The following is a 25,450-nucleotide window of genomic DNA, read 5'->3' as shown; positions in this document are numbered from 1 at the left end:
TCTTGGAATTTAAAATTAATGCTTTTTCTAAAATGTTAACAATAGGTAAATTGGGTTAAGCAAATAAGTATTCCTTGTATTAATTTTGCAAATTTCCTGTAGATTCGAAATTTCTTCAGAATAAAAAGTTTAAAAGAAAAGGAGAAAAATGAATGCCTTTTCTAGAGCCACAGTTCTTTTCTAGAGCCGCAATGACCAATGCAGCGAGTGAGTCCAAAAGAAACATTGAAGGAAAAGAGAGAAGACAAAAATGTATTCCTTAATAAAAAATAAAAAATAAAAAAAAGGAGAAAACCCCTTCCACTTGAGAATGCAGGTTGTGAGTGACTCTCTTGGTTGTGCTTGCTGTCCTTGCACGTCCGGGAGCTGCAGTGGCGCTGTCGCCCCTCCCCGCCACCACGCCGACACTGCCCCCTCTGGTGACTCACGCGGAGACCGTTTAAATACCGGGAGCGACCGGCGAGCCGTACTCATGCTGCAGCCTTGAGCCGTCCCACGTCCTCCTCTCTGGCTCCCTGTGGTCGACGGCGGGAGAGCGGGAGCTGAGCTGCTGGTAAGTAGGAGGGCCGGCTCCATCTCTCCCCATTCCCTCCTACGTGCTTGGATGGATCTGGCTGTCCTATCGGCCACCCCTTTTCTGTTGACTCCGCTCCCCGGCGGGGGGAGACTCCAGGAGGGGCAGGGCTGGCATGGTGCTTGAGGATGCTCTCAGAATGCCATCAAATGCAGTCTGCACTGTAGGGGTGCATGACAAGTCCCACTACTGCCCAGCGCGCCTGTGGCCACCACCACCCTCTGCCGATTCCTGACCAGCCTTCACTTGCTCTTCCCTCCAATGATGTCAACCTGGGATGCTGAGGAGATGTTTTAGAGGTGCAAAATGCACCGAAAGTTGACCAAATAATCACACCAGTTACCCATCGAGTTTACCTTTTTCTGGATACTAGCTCCACTAGGGAAGAGTTTCTCTTTTTAAAATTCGGGTTATTTGAACCCACCGCTCTTCTGCCCTGCGCTTAACTGTGGTGGCCACCAGTTAGCCTGTTCTACATCTGGGTTTGTCCCAGACCACCGAGAGCTTCCTTTATGGGGCTTTCCCAGGCCAGAGATCTTTTTCCTTTCAAAGACTTATAGTTGCTATAAAAGTGTCTTCAGCAGATGTGCTGGTGCCTGGTTCAGATTTCCAGTTAGGAATTCCCCATTCTGGCATCTTTCCCCTCTAGCCAGCCAGAGTGTCTGGGCGTGGTGGAGGCTACTGGCTTTGAGCAGGGAGAGTCAGGGCTGGGAATGGATCTGTGATGAAGGTGGTGTGCACTTAAAATTGTGACTGTTGTACCTTTACCAGTGTCTCTGCTCAGACATAGAGGCAGGAGAGGGGCCAAGGAACCAGCTGTGGAAAACTTTTCTTCAGCTTCCTACTTGTGCCAAAGTGTGAGAGAGCCAGTCTACCTCCAGCGCCATGTGTGTTACCTCAGGACAGGCTGCAACTCTCTCTTGAATGACATATCACTCAGACCGAAGGTGCTGGATAGCCATCTGTCACACTCTGGCTTTTCCTTTATGATTATTTGGAATTATAGCACCATATCTCAGTTGGCTCTCAGATGATATATTGTTGCCACTGGCTCTATAACTTAAACATTCTCTAACAGTTGTCATTTCCTTTACTCTGTATTGATTGAACATCTGGGTTACATTCAGGGCTAGACAGTCCCATTTGCCTGTGGTCCTGAGTCAGCGGGGAGGGCTCCGCGGTGATGAGACTAGCATGTGAGAGAGGTTGGGCCAGTGGGAAGTGTTCCGAACAGACCGGCAAAAAGTCAGAGAACCCACAGAAAGTTCTTCCCAGGGCCAGGGGACACTACCTGGGCTTGCTCAGTAAATGGAGGGTTTGGGGAGGGGGTGCAGATGGGAATAGATCCAGATGTAGAGAAATAAGAAGGGATGGGAGAGAAGTTATCCCAACTCGATTCTGCCAGTAAACACTCTGAGGCTGTGATTACACATGGCAATTTGCTTCCCTAAATCTTGACCACGAAAGATGGACTGCAGCTTCTGGTTTTATTTCCTCTCTTGGCTTCTGAGATACCAGATTTAGAAACCGCTTCCGAAGGCTTTGATGAGGGGCTGATCCATTTTTATCTAGTTTAAGCCCCCTAGGTGTTATTCTGAGAAGGAGCTATGGCCCATGGCTTCTTTAATAAAAGCCCAGAGTGGGAGCTTCTCCCTGGTCTGCTGGCAAGTTTGCCAGCATCTCTGCCGCTTTTGCCAAGCTAATTACAGCCCTGCTCGGGCTTCTTCAGGAAGCTCTACCTCCCTAACCCTGGGGCTGGAAAGGACTTGCTTTTTCTTACTCATTTTGTTTTTTAAACAAATGAACAATATTTTGGCTTTGAAGGGTCACGAGAGATGGGCCAATGATCAAACAAGGTGGCAGATGAGAGCGTGGCCAGCCTTCCTTTGGGGATCTGGGATATTTTATGTTTGAAGTAGAGCATTCCTAAATTGGCTGTGTGTTGAGATCAACCCCTCTGGTGACCCCTTCTGTTTCTTCCCTCCATTCCCTCTGGCCACTCAGGTGAAATGAGCAAACATGAGCATCAGAGCAGCCTTAAGGAAGAACATCTCTCAAACTACATAGCTGAAGAGTTGGGAGAGGCACTTGACCTTGGCTCATAATGCTGGAGGGTGGATTGTATATGAGCCTGAGATCATTTTAGGATGGAGGGAGCAAAGTCTCCTCTTTCCTCCTCCAGGCACTGCCAGACACATGGTTGACAAGGACCTGAAGTCTAGTGACAAGGTTTAGGAGTTCATAAGGTTCTATAATTAGGTAGAGCCGTGATCTGGGTGTCAGGAATCTTCAACGGACTGTGTGACCTTGGGCAAGTTCTTTCCTCTCTGCGCCCTTAGTTTTCTCATTTACAAAATGACCAGATAGTCTCAAACCCTCGTACATCTGATGTCCTGGTCTATAAGCTCTGCTTCTGGAAGCAGCTTCTACTGCTGGATTCAACTTAGCACAAATTCCAAATTCCTGATGGGGATGCAGAAAGGACCACTGAAGGAAATATTGATAAAGGGAGCTGACCAGGCCCGTGGCCTGACCTTCAGTCTTCCCTATCCCAGGTTCAATTTCTCTGTTCTCAGTAAGTGATGCTGGTCAGGAGCATGGGTCCCAGCAGGTCTAGGCCTTGAGTGATGATTCCGAGTACGGACTGTGGACCCCTGCATCACAGTCATTTGGGGACTTTGTTTAAGGTGCAGGGTCCAGACACTCTGCTCCCAGACCTAGAGATCAGGATCTCTGGGAGTGGAGCCTCCCAAGACTTTGATTTTATGCCACAGCAGAATGAACAATAATTATAAGTAACATTTGATGGGTACACATTTTGTGCCAAGAATGAATTTAAGGGCTTTACGTGTATTAACTCATTTAATCCTTATAGCTACAACTCTATGAGATGTTTCCCAACCCTATGAAGCAAGCTTCCCAAGGAACTTCCAGGCAATTTTTATGTACTGATCTGGGGGTGGGAGCGGTTACTCCTTGTTTTGTGAGGCAGGGAGGTCTGGATGCACTGAGTCTCCTGGGCAGACAGTGCCTTCATACCCTCAGAACTGAACACCCATGAGCAGCTTGATCGAGGCTGGCACTGGTTATGGGGTTGGGGAAAGGTAACCCCTCAATTCTGAGCCTGGCAACTCCCTTGGCTGGAAGGGGAAACATCTCACTGCAGATGAGGCCATGTTTAGAGAGGCCTTGGTGGGAAGGGGGCACGGGTCTGGGAGGGCGATCTCCTCTCTGGGCCTCTGTTTCCCCATGTGCACTGAAAGGAGGCAGGACCAGAGGCTCCATAAAGCCTCTCTCAGCTCCTGGATCCCATGAAATGGCTATTGACTTTGTGAAGATGCATGCTGATTAACTAGCGAAATTGCCTTACCTGGCACAAGGTGAGCCTGAAAGATGAGTATGAAAGTGAGGCTCAGACAGGTGGCACTGTACAGTTTGGCATGACCTGTAGGGAAGAGAGGATGAAGAGATTGATGGGGCTTTGGGTCAAATCTCCCTTCTGTCTCCGGTCAGAAGATATGAGAGCTGCCAAGGGCCTTTGGAAGTCTTCGCAGGAAGGGAAACTGAGGCCTGGAGAATTTGCCTAAACTTATACTCAAGCTTAGTATCAAGACTAGAGTAGTACATTCATCTCTCAGGCTCTTTCCAAAAGCTTTGCTCCGTGGCATTGAAATCAGAAGCCATCTCCTCCCAGGGAACCTCGTGTTTAGGGAATGTGAATGATGGTATTAAACCCCAAAAGTCCCAACCCACCAACCAACAAAGCCCAGGGCTTTGAGGCTAATTATGTGTTCACTCATGAATCATAGGCTGTTCTTGCTAAAGAGACCCACAGCTGGAGCGCCTGGTCCAAGCGCTTCTACTGGGGAGGGACCGCGTTGGAGTGTCCAGGTGAGCTGTCTGTCTACTCAGCTCACGGAATTCCTGGGCCAGCAACAGACGCCAGGCTGTGCCTCCTCCCAGAACAGGGGCTGGAGCAAGTTGCTGCAGTGACTGAAGACGCACTCTGCCACCTTGGAGAGGAGGGTGTAATTAAAGCAGCTTTGTGGGTCTTTAACTGGCATTTGTCATGGCTGTCAAGCGGCACTGGGCAGCGTGGGCTATTAGGCTGCTGTGTGCTGGGATCCTAAGGGCGATAGGCTGCCACCTATGCCTGCAATAGTTACTGAAAATCCCAGGGCCTGGCTGGCTCTGCAGCCCCTCTTCTGCAGTCCCCCCTTCTGCTGAGGGCTCTGCATCTGTGTTTGAGGTGGGCTCTTCGGAGGTCCTTTGGAGCAGTCAGTACCAGCTGTGGCAGTAACAAGTGCTGGAAAACAGGAAACCACTGCATGTGCTACTGGGGTGGGCTCTGCAGACAGAAGGATTTATAAAAAGGAGAATCTGCAAATTCTTGCAATATTCGTCAAGCTGAGTGTGGTTCATTTTAAACAACAGTGGCTCTGTTCCCATAAGGAAATTATCTTTTTCCTCCTTCTCCCAAGCCAAGAGGCACCTTGCCTTGGCCCTGGGATGTTCCTGGGGCTGGCTGATGCCCCCTCCCCAGATGGGCAATACAGACTCAGAGAAGGCCTGAGAGGAGTCCTCAGAGGGGACTTTGTCCACACCCTTATTTACAGATGGAGAAAGTCCACATAGACTGCCCTGGACATTTACTTTAGTGCCCAAGTCTCTGACACTTGGGCTGTGACACCATTTTGAAGCATACTGGGCATAGGAGTATACATTATAAATAAATAAGTGCTAGCTAGCATGTCATCAGGAGCAAGGAGACGTTCACCTTTTGTAATTCAGTCCAGCGGGTAAAAACCTCTCACACATACATATACCAGGGGGATGGGCAAACACCCCCGGGCCTGCCTGCTCAGACCCCTGGGAGCACAGGTGGCACATTGTCCTGGTAGATAGAGTTCATATTCTTGCTCTGGAACTCAGCCTTAGAATCCTAAAGTCTTGGGGATGGACAAGCTGTCAAGAACCTACCAGATATAGGAAGCTTCTCTTCAGCTTCCTTACTGAGTAGTTGCTCAGCCTCTGCTTGAACATTTCCAGGGACAGGGAACTTACTTTCTCTACGTGGTTGTCCATTCTGATTCAGACAGACTCTCTCTTTGGTGGTGAACTGAAATCAGCTACCCTGTACCTTCTGCCCACTGGTTTTGATCTCGGAGCCACACTGAGTAAAGCTGCTTTCTTTATCCCAGGGCAGTCCTTCGTATATACTAGGAAAGGGCTTATAGGCTCTTCATATCTTCTTTTCTTCTGGCTATTTATCCACAGTTCCTTCAATGGATGCTCGGACGCTCTGGTTTCTGGGTCCCCTTACTATCCTATTACTCTTCTCTAAAAGGCTTTTAAAAGACTGGTTTGTCATCTTGCTTCTTGAAGTTCAAGGTAGGACTGAGCACAACGCTACAGGTGTGGCCTTATCAGAGCAGTGTAGAGTAAGACCATCACCTCCTTTTTTCTGTACTTAATACTTCTATTAATGCAGTCTAAGATTACATTACCTTTTGTGGGCAGTCTCCATTCTTTGTTACCATCAACAAGCCTTTCTCCTGCGTGGATGTTGAGTCGCTTTTTCTGTGCTGCCTGTTCAGGCTATTCATTTTATGCTCTCAAATTCTGGACTTTACATTTGCTTATACAAGTTCATCCTTTTAGACGTGTCCATAGTTTAATCTGGCCCTATTTCTTTGCACTGGACTTCATTGGCCAAGTTATTCTTTCTTTTCTCCTCCGTTGCATGTACTTAGTCAAACCCTTAATGCAAAAGTACAGCATCTCAGGGCTTGGATGGACTGTGAACAAGTGAAAAATCAAAGTCTGGGTGGGTGGGAGATGAACTTGGGTTCTCTCCTCAGAGTAAGCTTGTTGAGGAGCAGGGGAGAGGTACATTGAGCTGAGGCCAGATTGAGAAGCCTATATTATTTTGAGTTATGGGCCAGACTCAGGATTCCATAAGCTCAGGGGAACAATGAGAGGCCAGGGAAACACCTTCTCCACCCAGCCTGTTTATGCCTTATATGCTTTCATCTGAAATTCCTTCCTCTGACTCAGGGTTTTAGCTCATTAAAAGAGGCACTGCATTAACACTCAAAGTTTTCACCTAGGCACGTGAAGATCTGGGCTAAGCTCTGAGTCTCAGTTTCCCTGCTAACTGCATCCCCATAAAACGACGAGAATGTATGATCAGGAGTTCTTAACCCTTTGGGAGTTAGAATCCCCTTTGAACCTCACATGGAACATGCAGATGCTCCACATATACACAGAAATCCTTAGTCCCTTCACTAACAATGGTAAGATTAGAGGCCTTTCTGTCTACAGAGTCCATGTTGTGGATGAGCTTGGAACAACTGTACACATTCGTATAACACTCCAGGTGGGGGGAATCGCTTGGGCAAAGGCATGGAATTAGGAAGGCATGGGGGAAGGCAAAGAAGCTTGTTGACCAGACCACAGGGAACGTAAGTTGGATATGTGGTGATGGGGTTCAGAGGCAAGCCAGTGTGTGGTACCAAAAGTTGACCTTGGCTTAAAAATAGCTGCAGTGTCAATGATCTGACCCTGACTCATGTGTGCTCTCTCCCCTTGCACAGGCCATGCCTCTGAAACATTATCTCCTTTTGCTGGTGGGCAGCCAAGTCTGGGGCACAGGGCTGGCTTACTATGGCTGCCCTAGTGAGTGTACTTGCTCCAGGGCCTCCCAGGTGGAGTGCACCGGAGCGCGCATTGTGGCAGTGCCCACCCCTCTGCCCTGGAACGCCATGAGCCTGCAGATCCTCAACACACACATCACCGAACTCAGTGAGTCCCCATTCCTCAATATCTCGGCCCTCATCGCCCTGAGGATCGAGAAGAATGAGCTGTCCCAAATCATGCCTGGTGCCTTCCGCAATCTGGGCTCACTGCGTTACCTCAGCCTCGCCAACAACAAGTTGCAGGTTCTGCCTATTGGCCTCTTCCAGGGCCTGGACAACCTTGAGTCGCTCCTTCTGTCCAGCAACCAGCTGGTGCAGATTCAGCCGGCACACTTCTCTCAGTTCGGCAACCTCAAGGAACTGCAGTTGCACGGCAACCACCTGGAATACATCCCTGATGGCGTCTTTGACCACCTGATGGTCCTCAATAAGCTCAATCTGTGCAAAAATAGCCTTACTCACCTCTCGCCCAGGGTCTTCCAGCGCCTGGGCAACCTCCAGGTCCTTCGGCTGTGTGAAAACAGGCTCTCAGACATCCCCATAGGCACTTTTGATGGGCTGGCCAACCTCCAGGAGCTGGCCCTGCAGCAGAACCAGATTGGCATGCTCCCCCCTGGCATCTTCCACAACAACCGTAACCTCCAGAAACTCTATCTGTCCAACAACCACATCTCCCAGCTGCCCCCTGGCATCTTCCTGCAGCTGCCCCAGCTCAACCGTCTCACCCTCTTTGGGAATTCCCTGAAGGAGCTCTCTCCAGGGATCTTTGGGCCCATGCACAACCTGCGTGAGCTTTGGCTCTACGACAACCACCTCACTTCTCTACCTGACAATGTCTTCAGCAGCCTCCACCAGTTGCAGGTCCTGATCCTCAGCCGCAACCAGATCAGCTACATCTCCCCGGGAGCCTTCAATGGGCTGACAGAGTTGCGGGAGCTGTCTCTCCACACCAATGCACTGCAGGAGCTGGACGGCAATGTCTTCCGCATGTTGGTCAACCTGCAGAACATCTCTCTGCAGAACAACCGCCTCAGACAGCTCCCAGGGAATATCTTCGCCAATGTCAATGGCCTCATGACCATCCAGCTGCAGAATAACCAGCTGGAGAACCTGCCCATTGGTATCTTTGATCACCTGGGGAATCTATGTGAGGTACGGCTCTATGACAACCCCTGGAGGTGTGACTCAGACATCATTCCGCTCCAAAATTGGCTCATGCTCAATAAGCCCAGGCTGGGGACAGACACCCTCCCGGTGTGTTTCAGCCCAGCCAATGTCCGAGGCCAGTCTCTTATCATCATCAACGTCAATGTTGCTGTCCCCAGTGTCCAGGTCCCAGTGACCCCCGAGGTGCCCAGCTACCCAGAAACGCCAAAGTACCCAGACACACCCAGCTACTCTGAAACCACTACCATCGCCTCCACCCCTGAGCTCACCACCTCCATGAAGGACTACACTGATCTGACCACCATCAGTACCAGCGATGACCGCAACGTATGGGGCATGACCCGGGCCCAGAGCGGGCTGGCCATCGCCGCCATTGTCATTGGCATCATTGCCCTAGCCTGCTCCCTAGCTGCTTGCATCTGCTGCTGCTGCTGCAAGAAGCGGAGCCACGCAGTCCTGATGCAGATGAAGGCACCCAATGAGTGTTAAAGAGGCAGGCTGGGGGCAGAGCTGGGGATCGGGGGACCACTGGAGGATCCGGGAACTTCATCCTTCCACCTCTGCCCCTGGGTCTACAGAGCCATCCTCTGCTCCCTCTCTGGTCCCTGAGAGAAAAGTGCCCCTGACCTTTTCCTGACCTGCTCTTGCAGGACCTTCTCACCACCAGGGAGATCAACTGGCCACCGGCAAAAACCCTGAGGGGTTTTTAATTCACATCTTTGGGCTTCCTTCAAGAAAACCCCTCCTCCAAAGCCTCACCAGCTCTCCTCCGAGAGCAACCTTCCCTGCGCCTGTGCTCCTGCTGGTCTCTGTAGATTCGCTTATTACATGTCTGCTCACTTTGCGGGAATAGTTCTCCAGTGGGGCAAGTATTCTCCCAAGTATTCTGTAAGTTGATTTCCCTTCTTTTGCTTCTCTCGTTTGTGGCCTGGCTCCACCCTGTCCCCTCAAATGAAAGTTCTCCCTTGATTTTCTGCTTCTGAAGCAGGGTGAGTTCTCTCATCGAAGAAGGCTTCGAACCACTTACCTGGTTTCTTAAGAACTGCCAAGCACCCTGGCTCTTAGGATGCTGTGAAAGAGAGAAGTTAAAAACTTTGCTGCTCAGTTCCTGGAGACAGAGCTGTCGTCAGCATCTCTCTTGTGGTTTTTATCCAGAAAAGGAAGAAAGGCACCAGTGCAACCAGTACAGTCTTTTAGAGAATGATATTCCAAATGGGAAATTTTTAGTCCTTTAAGGACTAAAATCATGTAGACTTTCCGCCCCCTACGATTGTTAAAATCAGCTTATTGGTAGTAGATGGAGAAAGCAACCTGGTACCTGGGGGTCCTTGTGTTCACCCCTTAGGTTTTTCTCTTTTAACTGTTTACTAAAAAGTATAACAGATACACATAAAAGTGGGAGCATGAAAGTGTATAGTTTGATGGATTTTCACAAACTGCACACACTTGTATAGTTGGCATCCAGAGAGAGAAGCAGGACCTCACCAGTATCCTCCGTCCTGGGTTGTTATTGGAGAAGACAGAGGCTTATGGAGACGGCATGGACTCACCTGGGAACTGGCTCCCCATGAGCCAGGACAGGCCTCTCACTGTCCCCCCAACCAGTCGACCCTTGCAAATGTCCAGCTACCAGGGGTAGAGCAGAAGATGTGGATGCACTCTGGTCTAGACAGAAGATTTTATTAAATCCCCACACCCTGAGGCACCCAGATTGGCCAGGTCAGAAGCATCTCAACTGCAGGGGACCATGCAGCCACATATCCTTCCCTGCCAACAAGTTTTCTGCTGCTCATTGGAGGCCTTCCTGCCTGGGCCTTTTATGGGCATGATATGCCTGTATCTGTTTTTAATTTTCACTTACCCTTTGAGGGAAGTGAAATACCTCAGAGATGAGATCCTTTAATTGAATGGCCAAGTGTAATGGAACCTAGCGATCCCTCTAATGTGGTGGCAAAATTCTCTATCAACAGTACAGTCAGCTAGAAACAGAACTTCAGAGTTCTAACATGCAGCAGAAAATATCAGTGTACACAGATCGCATGGGGTTGGGGGCTCTCTGGAGCTCCTCCTGCCTGTTGGTCTGATTATAAGAAATAAGTTGTTTAGTCCAAGCTTATTTTCTTCCTCGAGTTACAATCACATGAATACTCGCCCTTGCCATCCTTCCTTCTGCACATAGATTCACACTGGTTAAAAAAAATGTGCTCATGGCAACTCTAATCTTTTTTTGAACAACTGGTCTACCAGTTTAGACATAAAAGTTCTCAATGGAGAATTTCAGATGTCCTTGATTGCCCAGGAAAGAGCTATAGCCAACATTACAAAGATTTGGAAATCCTCCATCAATACAGACTGGCTCTTACTGGTTCCCTCTGCCCCACAAGACAAGTAAAGAAATCCCCTGGGGCCTTAGCAGCATGATGCTGACAGGTGCCCACCAAAAGGGCCCAGGAAGGGGTGTGCGCAAGAACTAGTGCTCTCAGTAGCTTTTCACTCTCTATTCCAAAGGAATCTGGGAGAGATAGAGCCTGTCACAGGCAAAAGACATCACCTCCCTAAGGTAAATCTGGGTCTTCAAAATGTTTTCAAAATATTTGTAGCAACTGGTGGACGTGTGTGAAGGCTCGTCAGGGCCCAAAAGGAAGTGAGCTCAGAGCTTGAGGAGTGAGCATCATTCCACTGATGGTGGCCTGCCATATCGATCCTGGGGCCACAGGGGAAGCCTGGCCTGCTCTTCTCCAGATAAGAAGCATGGTTGGTACTGCATTCCTTAAGGTGCTCCTTATGAGTCTGCTCTAATGTCTCCTTGTGCAAAAGCACAAATGGGCCAGAGATGGCAGAGAGGTAGAGGAGTCTTCATCCAGTGTGCCCTGCCAATATGAACCCAGGACCCCTGGGTATTTCCAGCATTGGCCATGACATTGGAATCCCTTCTTTTTGGCCTTGTATATCAATATGGGCCCCCAGGCCAAAGGCTGGCCTGAGAGCAGCTGTCCCCAGATTACCCCAGCCAGGAGCACCCCAGGTCAGGGCGGTGGACCCTATACTTGACCTTCTGAGCTTGTCATCAGGCCTCCTCTTCCTTGACAGGCCTTTTGGCCTCTCTGCACCGTGTTATCTGGTCAAGGAGGTGCCAGAAAAGCTGGATGGAAAGGAAACTCAAAACCGTTCTGATGGGAGAAAGGAACAGTTAGAACCACTGTTTTTTCAAAAATGCTTTCTGTGTGTACTATCCTTTAAAGCACTCGACAGACATTTATTTATTTTTTTTTAGCCCTTACTCTACCCTGATGCATGAGCACTGCCATTATCGCCCGGCAATAGGGTCTAACAGTGCTCATTCTTCTACAACGTTATGCAGTAGGCTCTGGGTTTTCCTCCTCTCTTCAAATTTTGTATGAGACCTTTTGGCCTGTCCTAAACTTTCATCATTACACTGAAAAAAATGGGAGTCACTTTCTTGTTGCTCCCTATAGTCTTAGCTATTGAAACCTCACTTGGTGCTGTGTGGATCAAAAATCATAAATGTAGGGAAAAAAATAAACTCGTCCATCTATTAAAGAAAAACCGGTCCCTCTCATGGAAATATTGTTCACCTCTTTAGAATTTAAAGGTGCGACACAGTTGTCAGAACTTGTCATGGGCAACAAGTTTTCACAGCCTTCCAGACATCAGGATAGAGCAGTTTTGGGAGTTTATTTTCACGCTCAGAAAGCTTATGGAGAGCCGACGGCTAGATAACTAGATAACTAGAGCTGGCAAACAGGCAGTGGATGTATCCCAGCCTTTATCTATAAACCTCACAAAGAAATAAGCCCACAGATCCAACAGTCAGAACTGAATCCTGGCTGTTGGGCAGGTGGTGGTGGTCTTGGGGAGGAAGCCATTTCAGAGAGGGTGGGCGGGTGTCCTCCAGGCCAAACTCCTTCAAGTCTGAGCTTTCTCCTTCATCTAAGGCTGGATTTTTCTCACCAAACCATTGCCTTCATGCTGCCTTCAGTCATAGATCATGTTTACCTTGCTTAGAGAATCACTGCAAATAATCCCAGGTGCTTGGTGATGCATTTAGAGATTTCTGGGTCCCCGGGGTTTTATAGGGTGTGAGCCCTAGTGGGCAGGGTTGGGGGGGCTGTCTTTGCTGGGGGTCTTTGCTGGATGCTTCTTGTAACAAATTTGGTGAACAGAATCAACAATAAATGGTATACACAGGACACAAGTGCTCTTTACGGATGTCTTTGCTGGGGGATCTCACACCTGTTAATTCTACTCTCGTCACATGTATGCAAGGCTGACCCGAGAGCCTTTCCTAGAGAATAGATTCCGGGCTGGGAAAAGGCCTTTGGAAAGTGAGTGGGGACCAAAATAAAATAACAAATGATATATGTAGGCCACTGTGGCTGGAAGGGGCCTTAAGAATAGATTCGACACATTTTATAGATGAAGAAAGTGTGATCAAGACAGGAAATGAATTTCCCATTGTCACCCAGTGAACTAGTGGCTGAACTTGCTCTGTAACAAGGCCTCCAGACTCCCAGGCTGGAGTTTCTTCTATATCACCAGAAAGGCACTGAAGTTCACTCAGCATTGGTTTAATGTGCACATGCTCGCACCTGCACGCACAGGTACACAGGCTTAGGTGAATAGGACTATTCTGCATCTTTAGACTCCTATCAGTGCTTAGCACCAGGTTCAGTGAATCACAGGCTCTCAGAAGACACCATCTGTATGAAGATGACTCCCTCCAACTGTCCAGGTGGCCCCAGGACAATTATAGGGCTCCAGGTTCCAGGGCTGTCACCGCTGCTGGCACAGACCCAGTGCTTAAGAGGAAGCTGATCCTCTCTGCTCTTCCTGTAATCCCACTACTATGACCAGGAAAGGTGCTTTCAAACCTAGGCTCTCTTAGCTCTTAGATCCCTTCTGCCAGGTGTGAGCCTGTCCCAGGAGGCTGGACATGGACGGGTGTCAAGAGTGTGTTCAGTATATTAGGGGGCTGGCCCCCTTCTATGCCTGGGGGCGGGGCTCTGCTGTGCTTCCCTAACCACTGCACCTGTCCACTCAGACAGGTTTCTGGAATTTTGGATAATGGGGAAAGTAGTTTAAGTCTTCATCCCATCTCCCAGAAGATCCCTGGAGTTCTTAATGCAAATCACCCCTGCACACATGTGCAGTTTAATTTCACACGCATTCACGCACACACACATGCCTTGCCAGGCCCTCTGTCACACCCATTCCACAGCTGAGAATGAAGAGGTTTGAAGGACTGGTTAGTTAGTTGAAGAACCAGGATTCAAACCCAGATTTGTGGCAGGCCAGATTTATCTTGTTCACCATGACATTGAGAAACGACAAGCTCTTTCTGTCATTGCCTTAAGAACTTGTTCTGTTAGCCTGGTTGTGAGCCTTCTACAGAGGCATGCCCCCTCCCCTCAGCCACCCTGCCCCTGCCAGTCTTGGTGCTACTGAGGGTGGGGCAGGGAGCATTTTGTTCATAGCCTTTCTCCCCTCTTACATATTCCCATTTTTCTTTGCCTGTGGATTGGTAATATGTCTCCATTGAAAAATGCTTTCTTGCTACACTCTATCAGACTTTTGCAATTTTACCGATGCAATCTGCTCACATGCAAAAGAAACATTAGTTTGAACCTGAAGAAAGAGTGACATAAATATTAATACCATGCAATGAGTTTAAAAGCTATCCAAATACTTTGAATGGTAGACTCTGGTTATTGAAAATGATCTTAGATTGCTTATTTAGGTCATCCCTTCACTCTGCACCCCTGAAAACACACACACACACACACACACACACACACACACACACACACAAGCACACACACACACACACACATATTCTTCACCTTGTTCTGAAGCCCCTGGATGAATACCTCCAGAGACGGGATAATCACCACCTCCCAAAGCAACTTCTTTCATCCTTGGATAATCCTAGGGTAAAAATGTTCTTCATATTGAGCCAAAATTAACCTCCCCGAGTTTTTTCCCCTTTTAATTCATAAAGGGTTTATAAAGTTAGCTTATTAAACAAACAAACAAACAAAACAACAAACCTACAACTGTTTTAGAATTGTTTCTGGCCTTAAGAGACAAGCAGGTGCCTGCGGCTGGCTCTCCAGAGAAGGTCTGGCTCCTGGGACCCGGCCTGGCCTTTTGTAAGGAGAGGTATGAACTTGGACCCCTAGTCCCAGTCCTTGCTCCTGGAGCAGCCTACTGGGAAGTTTCTATGGCCCGGTGGGTGCCCTGGGGGTCCTAAAGATTCCAAGTCTGTGACCTTAGCTAGATTTTGGCCTCAGAGGCCATCTGTCTACGGGAGCAGTTCGGGATCATTTTGTAATCTTCAGAGGCCTTGCTGCATATTCTCTCCTGTCCTGTGACCTGAGTGACATTCCGGGAACCCTCAGGCCACGTGAGGGGAGGGACTACTTCCTGGAACTTTGATCAGTGCCAGGTTGCTGGGTCCACACTGACCACAGACCACACCAGACACCTTCTGCTCCCAAGGAAGAGCCAGGGCAGTGAGTCCCTTCCTGCCTAGCCCCTCACGGTAGGTCTCCTGAATCTGTGGGAAGAATCTGGGATTCTGGCTGGGGGGCAGGGGAGGGGCTGGCAACTCCTCCCAGGTTTCAGAGCATGTCCCCAACTCCAGGCAGGCTGCAGCGCCTGTGTCCCCTGGGAAGAGTCCCTGAGCTACTCTGCCAGGGTGGTGCTGGGCTGAAGCAGGAGGCATCTCGTGGTAGGGAGACTCTGAGATAAAGACCCACAGTGAATGGTGATAAGCAGGATGACCATTGTCCAAGATTGTCTGGTCCCACCCTAGTTTGTGCCTGTCATCCTGGCATAAGTATCAATAGCTCCCCTTTCATTTCCAGAAGTGTTCTGATTGAGATATATAGTCACTCTAGGAATAAAACGTGTATGTGGCTATCTTTTATTGAACATTTACTATTTGCCAGGCACTGTGTTAAGTGCTTTGTATTTACTATCTAATTTAGCATATTCATCATCTTACTGAGTTCTAATTTTAACTCTAAGAAATGGGGTTGTAATTATGGATGGGGAAATTGAGGCTTAGAGAGATGGAGTGACCTGCCCAGGCCCACACAATGAGTAGGTAGCGATGTCAGAATTTGAATGCCACTGAGCAGGATGAAGAGTAAGACCTGAGATTCAGGGTCACGAGAACCATGAGCACATTCTGTTCATTTCAGCACACAGGGCCTGGGCACCTTCTCTGTCCTCAGCCCTGAGCCAGGTGTTGGGGTGCACAGCCAGGTAGAGATGCTGCAGGGCTCACAGTCAGGTGATGCAAACGACTAGAAGACAGAGTAGAAGGACCAAGCAGTCAACAGAGAACATGAGTGACTTGTGGAATCCAAAGAAGGTGTAATCAGGGAAGGCTTCTGGGAGAAGTGTGACTAGTGCTGGCCTGGTGGTAGGTAGGTAGGTAGAATGGAGACAGGTAGCAACAGGGAGAGGAAGGCACAGGCATTCTAAAGTGTGAGGGGCTATGTAAGTGACAGTTAGAGCTGGGGCCCTGTGCAGAGCATTTGAAGAAAAGACAGTGCTCAGTTTACAGCCTCCTCTTATTTCAGATTGTTAGCTATCTTCTCCCCAAGAACGCTACCACAGCTGACGGACAAGCTCCTTTGAGCCTTTGCAATTTGCAAAGGAGGGAACAAAATCATGTAAGCCGCTATTACGTGCCTGGGATTGTGCTGCATGTTTTACAAAATTATCTCAATTTTTATAAGAACGTTCAACCTTATTACAAAAGTGAGAACTGCTGTTTTAAAAATGTAGAAAAAATATGATTATGATTAAGCAAAAAGAAAATATTTAAACCACCCACAATTCTACTGTTCAGAGATAACTATAGCAAATATTTTGCATATAATCTGAAGCTATGTAGGGGCCCATTTGAGTTATTTCATTTACTTCATGTGTGTTGGAAGGGGCTTTCTATGAATAACCAAAGATACTCCTCTTTGATCTCTCAGGAAATTCCAAGGGTTTTTGGAGCTCTGTGCCGGGAACCAGGATGAAGACCAAATACATATTTCTTATTATATCACAATATCACAAAATCAGTGCCAGTTATCTCGTTTAATTGTTGCAATCGCTCTTAACAACACTGTAATTTAGATAGTACTATTATTATTATCACGGTTGTTCCTAATTTACAAATGCAGAACCTGGGATTCTGCAGGGTCACTTTGCTGTCTGGGACATAGCAAGCAGCAGGTTGGGGAGAGCTGGCCCTGTAGGGCAGGACAGAGGCAGGAGCCCACATCGGGTCTGACTGCCTCAGCCACTTGACTTATTTTCCTGGGTTGAAAGGGAAGGAGACTGAGGTCCGGGAGCAGCAGGTCTTCCCTGGGGACCTGGATGAAACAGTCAGCAGATCTGGGTTGCCATTACTTTCTGGAAAGAGTGACTGTTAGCACTGTGGTGGATGACAGACTGGCTTGTGGCTCACACAGAAACGTACCAAGCCAAAAGCAATTTGAGAAGAGGAAAGAGTCCATTTGCAACCAGTAACCCCACCTCTCCCCAGCTTCCCTCCTACCACTCCCCCCCAAAAAATCCAGACTTCCTTGGCTTGCTGAGAGCATGGAACATTTTTGTGGGTATTTCTGGTTTCTGCATAAATGCAGAGGTGGTTTTCGAATGAGAAGCAGGAATTTTCTGGCTGCTGTCCCACTGTCCCCGCCAGCCTCCACAGTGCCTAAGCAGGGGCACTTCCCATCTCCAGAGGCCAGCCCCCAGTGATCTACTCTTGAAGGAAGGAGCCCAAGTCCAGAGCATCCTGGCCAGAGCCATCAGAATCTGTGCTCCACCTAAACCAAAGACAAAACAATGACACGTCTCTCTTGACTAGAATGAAAGGGCCAGAAAAAGTGCCGTAGAGAGTCATAAACCTCCTGGGTCCATAAATGGAGTAGTTGGATGATCTCATCAGTCATTTTATAGCCAACCTCTGTGACTACTTCAGAACAAAGCTGGGGCTGGCCTGAACTCAGAATAATCAGGGTCACCAATGTTGCTGAGTATACACTGTGCTAGGCTTTGGGTTTGGAACTTTCAATGCATATTCTCACTCGGTCCTCAGAACAACCCCACAAGGAAGGTAGTATTGAAGTTCACTGTTTTGAAGATGAGGAAATTGAAGCACAGAGAAGTTATCTAGTTTAGCCAAGGCCACACAGTTAATAAAGGAGAGACAAGATTTGAACTCAGACCGTCTGAATCCAGAGCACAAACTCTTAGCCATTCTGGAATGCTAGGAGAATGAGTTGGGCTAGAAGTGAATCATTTGGAAATTATCCGTGTTCCATTCCCTCATCGTGAAGTATCATTCCCTGTTTCTTCTTGCTCCAGTAGACATGCGCAAGAGGTGTCTTGCCCTGAACTTTATGTGGTTCTCCCCTCCACTATGAAACTACAGGGGCGAGAAGTTTGCAAGATCAAAGGGACACGCTCATCAGAGGCTATGCCCCATTTTAAACCATGTTTCAAGTACCCAGATCCCATCCTGTGCGGTTTGCCTCCCCATCTTCCTTAGGCTGACCATGTCATGGAAGTTCAGGCCTTTAGGCATGTGGTGTTCAGGCCTTTAGGCATGTGGTGTTTCAATTTGCAGTACTGGAGTCGGGTGGGAAGAGTAGGGGAGAGATAGCAGGTGAGCGCCCTTATGTATGTTCATCTTGGGTCCTGCAAATGTGAGCAGGCCTGTCCATCCACACTGATTTCACTTTCATGGTATGGAGCCTCAGGGTGTCACGGCAAGCACCTTGCTTAGAACTCGGGCCATCAGGTCTGATCCTGGCTCCTCACTCAGCTGTGTGCCCTTGGACCAGTCGCTGTGGCTCTGGGATCCCTGTTTCCTTATTCTGGGCACTTCTAGATTTGCTCTGATTGTCGAGATGTATGCGTAGGAGCTTTGGGAACTGGCAAGTGGGAGCAGCCCCCTCAGCTCCGCCACCCACATCAGAGAGGGTCCCCACTACCTCCCTCACCCGCTGCTGCCCAAGCCAAAGCTGACTTGCCTACAATTGACTTTCTGTGTGACTGATGCCATAGTTTTAATTTCAGTCCTGAAATTTCTGTGTGACTAATGCCATAGTTTTAATTTCAGTCCTCGAGTTAATTCCTTCACTGGAAAATTCTAAAGCATGTTATTTCCAAATGACAGCGGATTAGAAGTTAGAGGCACAGGCCAAGGGAAAAGGGGACACCGCTCGCGCTGGCTCCGTAGGTGAGACACGTTCTCCCCATGAGGCTTTAGCTTTCTTTTCATCTGCACTTCCTGCCTTGGTCTCAGCTTTCCTGGCAGGAGCTATGGGAAAACCAGGGGATCTGGGTTCATACCCCAGCCCCACTGTGGACGCCCTCTCTATGAGGAGGCTGGCCAGGTGGCCCCCAGGGCCCTCGTGTCCCTTCTGGTGGAATTCTTTTCTGAAAACTGCCTGTGAGAACCAAGGACCAAAGGGGTTAGCAAAAAAAAGGGACAGGTCCGTGGTAACATTATGGCATATTAAAGGTAGGAATTGCTTCCCTCTTACTCTCAGGAGGACGAGGATTTGAGGCCACTCTTACGGCCTGGCTGGTGGTCACTCACTCTGGGCTTGAACCATTCCAGGGATGGGCAGCTCTGCCTGTCAGGTGTGAAGGGGTCGGTTCAACAAACCCTAATCGAACCCACTGTGTCAACACTGTGCTGGAGGCTGAGTGTGGCGAGATGAGTAAACCCACCTTCTTTCCAAGAGGACCTCCACGAAAACCCTGCATTTCAGAGGACTATTCTAGGTGCAAAGATAGAGAAACATACTGCCGGGTGCCTTGTTTCTGGGGTCAGAGAAGGAGTCTGTCAGGATCCCTTGGGGTTTTGTGTAGGATCCCTAGGGGCAGCCCAGGTGGCAGGTGTGATGTGACAATGGCTGCCTCACCCGTCTTCGGCCAGGGCCCTCTGCTTCTTGTCTGTATTCTATGCACACACTCTTTAGAGAATAAAGTCTCCAGCTAAAGCTGAACTCTGTAACTGCTGCTCTAGGGGATGTGGAACCAGGAGGCACACACTTATCTGAGGCTTGTTTATTTCCCTCTGTCCGGAGCGGCAGGCAGGCACAGTGACTGTTAGAGTTCTTCCCTACCACCGTGTAAAATTCACCTCCTGGAGCCTACTCAAAATCTATGTGTGCATCAGAGGATCCTCTAGGGAGGCATGCACTTTCTCTGGGAGAAACTGTCCCTTCTTTATTGAATTTCTGGAAAAACTGAGTGTCTGAATGGGAGGAGGGTACAGGGACTTTTGTAAGCACCGTATTTGCTGGAGACATTCAGAGGCGGAGCCCTTTAACTCAGAAGCCGAATTTTGTGATGGAGGAGGGAGCCAGAAGAGGCAGATGGGGCCCAAGATGTCTCTACAAGGAGCCAATTGTGAGTTCTTACTAAGGACAGATAAACTGAGAAAATTTGGGATTATATTGTGTGAGAGTTTTTCCTTCCTCCCTCCCTTCCTTCCTTCCGTCTATATCTAAAGGGCATTTTGTTTTAACTAGTTTTTTGGTGTACAAATAATCTTTTCTGTAACGATGGTGGCTTGCGACCTTTAACAATAATTAAAATAGTTCATTAATTGCCCACTCTATGCCAGACACTGATCTAAAACCTTTACCTGTATTTACTTATATATTTAATCCTTAATTACCCTAACACAATAGATACTATTATTATCTCCATTTTATAGATAAGGACATTGAAGCATAGACAGATTAAATAATATGCCCAAGGTCATCTAGCTAGGACGTGATGAATATGGAATTTGCATTTATGGAAGCTGGACCACTGCAAGCCCTATAAACGATGACTACGTAAGTCAGAGCAGTAGTGACCTGGGAGGTACACGCCCCTTTATGGGGCAGCTAAGCTCCAGTTGATCTCGTTACGTAGGAATGAGCCCACTGTCCCTAAGTCATCCTGAAATCTCAAATTTTGCGTGGCTAATGAATGGTCCATACATACAAAGGACTGAGAAATAAACACTTGTAAGCTGCATCACCACTTACGACTTGTGGGTGGATGTTGGCATTCTTTAAACAATTGATATTTAGTCAGTTAAGAACCTAGTCCCCTTCCCTTATGTAAAACAAAAGCCAAAAACCGAAACCCTACTGGTTTGTGGAATCCCTGCATCTGTCCACACAATGCTAGAGTTCCATGGCCTCCGAACATTTTGGAGTTCCAAACTGCTCTCCTTCCGCCTGCAGCACCCCGATCCTCACCAGTGGTGCCGCGGGCGAGAGGAGAGCATTTTGGCAGCAGTACTGAGGAGCCTGACAGCTCGTTTCGAAATAAAAGCGTGTCCTGTCGCCGTGGCAGCTCTCGCTCTCAGCGGACGTGCAAAGAGCAGATGGTAAAATTTCTTCACAATTAGGAATGTGCTGAGATTTGGAATCTCAGGAAGAGTTATGGTTTAAAAATTTCCAACTCAGGAATAATCTGCTCTATTTTTACATATTGTTTTTAAAATTCCACAATATCCATAGTCTCCTTTTATAACTCTCTTTCATGCCTTTTCTGCCTTCTTTCTGCCTCTTTCTCCAATCTGGAAAGAACAAAGGCAGTCCAGGAGACGCAGGTCTTGGTCCTGCCACTAACCTGCAGGGTGGCTGTGGACAGGCCACGTGACACCCTCGCTGTCAGGAGGTCAGAAGCCTGGTCCCACCAGACTTGCAAGGCTCTGTGAGGTAGTATGAAAGCAACCATTAAAAACGTAAACTGCTGTCCAAATGGGTGGCCTCCCTGACAGACCGAATCCTCGTCTTCTGGCTCCCCGTCCAGCGCGCTGGTCACCGAACCACACCGCCCTCGATAAAGGCACCACTTCTATTCTCTTCCCACTCGGATCTAGGAGATGCTTCCTGGAGCCTGGCTGCGCTGGGCCTGCTTCCTGCTCCTGACCAGGCTCGCCCGGCCCTGCCCTGTGGAGTGTGACTGCTTCGTCCAGGAAGTGTTCTGCTCCGATGAGGAGATGGCTGCCATCCCGCTGGATATCCCACCCCACGCCACAGACATTGTCTTTGTAGAGACCTCGTTCACTACGGTGAAAGCCAGGGCCTTTGGTGGCAGCCCCAACCTGACCAAAGTGGTCTTCCTCAACACCCAGCTCTACCACTTGGAGCCAGATGCTTTTGGGGGGCTGCCCAGACTTCGGGACCTGGAGGTCACTGGCAGCGCCTTTTCCAACCTCAGTGCCGACAGCTTCTCCAACCTGACCTCGCTGGGCCAGTTAACCCTCAACTTCAACATGCTGGACGCTCTGCCTGAGAGCCTCTTCCACCACATGGATGCCCTGGAGTCCCTCCAGCTACAGGGCAATCGGCTCCAGATCCTGCCTGTGAGGCTCTTTCAGCCTCTGAAACGCCTGAGGACCCTCAACCTTGCTCAGAACCTTCTGGTCCAGCTGCCCGAGGAGCTGTTTGAGCCCCTCAGCAGCCTGCACACCCTGAGGCTCAGCAACAATGCACTCTCTGGCCTGCCCCAGCGCGTGTTTGCCAAACTGGGCAGCTTGAAGGAGCTCTTCCTGGATGGCAACTCCATCTCAGAGCTTCCCTCGGAAGTGTTCTCGCAGCTCTTCAACTTGGAGAAGCTGTGGCTGCAGCGCAATGCGATTAGGCACCTACCACCATCCATCTTCTCCTCCTTGGGCAAGCTGACCTATCTGAACTTGCAGGGGAATGCACTGCAAATGCTGCCTGCTGGCCTCTTTGCTCATAGCCCAGGCCTGGTCGGCCTGTCCCTGTCCCACAATCAGCTGAAGACTGTAACCGAGGGAGCCTTTGCCAACTTGTCCAGCCTCAGCTCCCTCACTCTCTCACACAATGCCATCACCCATCTCCCGGCCGGCATCTTCAGGGACCTCGAGGAGTTGATCAAGCTCTACCTGGGCAGCAATAACCTGACAGCCCTGCACTCAGAACTCTTCCAGAACCTGTCCAAACTTGAGCTGCTCAGCCTCTCCAGGAACCTCCTGACCACGCTCCCAGAGGGCATCTTTGACACCAACTACAACCTGTTCAACCTTGCCCTGCACGGCAACCCCTGGCAGTGTGACTGCCATCTGGCCTACCTCTTCAGCTGGCTGCACCAGTACAGTGACCGGCTCTTTAACATCCAGACCTACTGTGCAGGCCCTGCCTACCTGAAGGGCCAGGTGGTGCCTGCCTTGAAGGAAGAGCAGCTGGTGTGCCCCGTCACCCGGGATCACTTGGGCTTCCAGGCCCCGAGGCCAGAGGACAGGGAGCCGGGAGACAGCTGGGATCTGGCTATGGAAGAAAAGGTGGCCCGGAGCTGGTGCACCTACAGCAACCCTGAAGGAACTGTGGTGCTTTCATGTGACAAGGCCCAGTGTCGCTGGCTGAATGTCCAGCTGTCTCCTAGACAGGGCTCAGGCTCCCCAGGACTGATGTTCAATGCCAGCCAGGAGTGGGACTTGAAGTCAAGCTGTGGCTCTGTGAAGGTCACTCTGTCTATTGAGGCTCAGACGGGGGAGCCCCAGGCGCTAGGCGTACAGAGCCAGGAGCCTGGGCAGATGGCCTCTGGGGCCTCACCAAGCAAGAGGTAGGGGCAGAGGGGAAGCTGAAACTGGTTTTTCAGATGCATGGGATAGAGGTACATGTCCAAGGTGGGGGAAGTGGAGGTGACCAAATCCACCACCTAGAGTCTCCTCCTCCTCATTCTTCATTATCCCCCTCTCTGAATCTGAGATCTAACGAGGCCTTCCTTAAGCTTTGTGAAACACCCATTAAAGCTGCATCATGGGCTGAAGAATAAAATAATGCTGCTCCTCTGGTGTTTTCCTATTATTTAATACCCACCACACCCTCATCCCTACCTTGAACTTCCAATCCGGAAGTACTATTTTACAAAATGAAGCCTACCCAGTTTTAAAACCCAGTTCAAAAGCCAAATGTCTGCCTCTATTTCTCTGGCAATTTGTTTTTAACTGGTGTAGGAGTGATAGAAACAGAGGTGATTAGAAAGATGAGGGGCAGGGGTCTGACCTCGGTGTGTGGGGCCCTCATGTCACCAGCTTCGAGAACAGGATGAGAGGCACCTTGGGAAGGTAAACACCGGCTATTAGGCTTTTACCACATGAAGCCCCGGAGCGGGAGCTGTGGCTTTGCATGATATGCAGACAAGGTGGCTGCTCCCTAAAGAGACAGAAAATGGCTGAGGGGAGAGGCAGAAAGGACAGCGAGCTGGGTGGGCTGCTGTTCTTAGCTTTCTCACAGCCCGTGGGGTAGTCAAGCACATTCTTCTCCCTTGGTTTTCAGGACACCCCCCTTATACTTAACCTTGGCCATTCTTTCAGTCTTCTCCAGCTACCTCTTCCATGCTGCTCTCCTCAGGGTTGGCTGTCATTTGGCCTCCCCGGGCAATTTCATGCATGCCCCTGGAGTTGGATGCCACCTGTATGCTGATGACTCCAAATCTCTATCTTGGGCTCAGGTCTTTTTGGCTTCATGCCGAACTATCTGCCTGCTCAGCAGCTCTGTGTTCTATCATTGCAGCCACAAATATGTCTAAACCGAACTCTGTCCACAACTCCTCCTAGATTCCCATGCAGCAAACTGCAAAGCCCAGGAGCTGAGAGTGTTCTCCAGTCTCTCCTCCCCTTAATGCTCATGGCAAACTAGTCAATGGATGCTTTTGATGCTTCCATTTCTTCTTTCCCATTCCCAGGGAGGTACTTTGTCTCCCTGTACTGAACCATCCTGCAGCCTCTTATCTGGTTTCCCTGCCTGCAGTGTGGACTGGCTGGAGTTAAATGCTGGGGTCGGGCAGAGAGAAATAAATAAAATGCATAGCAGGCCCTCCAGGAATTCGAGCTCTGGTGGGAGAGATCAGACAAAGATACATGGGACAAAAACATAAGCATGGAGAATTGGGTGCTGGGAAAGCCCTGGAGAGTTCTGGGAAGGTGGAGGCCTGGGCTAGCACATACCCCAGGGAAGGCTGTATCTGATCCCAGGCCTTGAGGGGGCAACAGACAGCATAAGGAGGGTACTAGAGATGTATGCAAGAGTGTGTGAGCCAAGGGATGGAGACGGGCAAGCGGTGAGGTCAGGGCGGCAGGCATATGGGGAGGCTACTGGTGAGAGAGGGGAGGAGAAAAGGCTGGAAAGCCAGCTAGAGCTAGATTATGTAAGGCCTTGAAGGGCCAACTGAGAAGTTTGCATATTTATTAAGGATGCCTGGCAGTTATTAAAGGACTTTACGCAGAGGAGGGCCATGCTTCTGCCTGTGCTTTAGACAGTTGGCTGAGTGCAGTTTGAGGAGGGCAAGTGGCAGAAAAACAGTGGGGACTCTTGCCTAGCTTGAGATGAGAGCCACGAGGGCCAGGGATGCTGAGTAAATAAAATGAAAAGTTTCAGTATCTAAACATCACCTACGCAGATGGATTAAAACACCTAAATGTGAATTACAGAGATGTGAATTCAAACTATCTAGGTATCACTTTGCACCTATTAATCTCACAAAAATTAGGAAGCTGGATCATGCCCTGTAAGGGCCAAGATGTGGGCATCGAGAGACCTCTAGGTACTACTGGTGAGCACAGGTACTCCAAGGACACGCCAACAAATTTCAGTCTAAGAAAGATTTGCCTAGGGAGTCAGGGGCCGGGTGAGTAGAGTTGGAAGATAGAGGAGGGGGAGAAGCCTGGAGTGAGTCTCCGGTTTCTCACCTGGGTGGCTAGGAGGACAGTGAAGCCATTACCTAAGGGCAGGAGCAGTTTTAAGGGAAAGGAAAAACAGGACGCCGGCTTCAGATATGAAAGTATACTTCTCCCTCATATCCAGTGTTGCCCTTTAAAATACACACGGGTCCTGAAGCTAAATCAATTCAATTTTAAGGTGATGGAAGGTAGTTCAGCAGATTCTTCAAAGGAACAGACTCTCTCTGTCATCAACATTTTGGGTTCAATTCCCCA

At 49.2% G+C, this 25,450-nt stretch overlaps 2 protein-coding genes across 3 annotated transcripts; both read left to right on the top strand.

The window, feature by feature from the left end:
- Positions 1-456: 456 nt before the first annotated feature.
- On the top strand, positions 457-12,655 carry LRRC15 (leucine rich repeat containing 15). The gene is made up of 2 exons (XM_039850664.1): positions 457-553; positions 7,171-12,655. Exon 2 carries the CDS (start codon positions 7,174-7,176, stop codon positions 8,926-8,928), a length of 1,755 nt encoding a protein of 584 aa, XP_039706598.1. The 5' UTR covers positions 457-553; positions 7,171-7,173; the 3' UTR covers positions 8,929-12,655.
- A 2,226-nt stretch (positions 12,656-14,881) lies between these two features.
- CPN2 (carboxypeptidase N subunit 2) lies at positions 14,882-23,302 on the top strand. Of its 2 annotated transcripts, none has more exons than XM_039850675.1 (2): positions 14,882-15,001; positions 21,368-23,302. In XM_039850675.1, the coding sequence occupies exon 2, from the start codon at positions 21,371-21,373 to the stop codon at positions 23,078-23,080; it is 1,710 nt and encodes a 569-aa protein (XP_039706609.1). In that variant the 5' UTR covers positions 14,882-15,001; positions 21,368-21,370; the 3' UTR covers positions 23,081-23,302. The 2 variants fall into 2 exon arrangements, with proteins under 2 accessions (XP_039706609.1, XP_039706610.1); XM_039850676.1 differs by having other exon boundaries at positions 14,943-15,001; positions 21,266-23,302.
- The last annotated feature ends 2,148 nt before the right edge of the window (positions 23,303-25,450 follow it).

This window comes from Pteropus medius, unplaced genomic scaffold (assembly GCF_902729225.1).
Source record: "Pteropus medius unplaced genomic scaffold, Ma_sr-lr_union100, whole genome shotgun sequence".
In the NCBI taxonomy this organism is placed as follows: Eukaryota; Metazoa; Chordata; class Mammalia; order Chiroptera; family Pteropodidae; genus Pteropus; species Pteropus medius.
Note: the sequence above shows the minus strand (reverse complement) of the source record. Positions and strands in the feature narration are given on the sequence as shown.

Excerpts from the sequence above, each read along its gene's own strand:
- LRRC15 (XM_039850664.1), top strand. The coding sequence starts at position 7,174 with ATGCCTCTGAAACATTATCTCCTTTTGCTGGTGGGCAGCCAAGTCTGG.
- CPN2 (XM_039850675.1), top strand. The coding sequence starts at position 21,371 with ATGCTTCCTGGAGCCTGGCTGCGCTGGGCCTGCTTCCTGCTCCTGACC.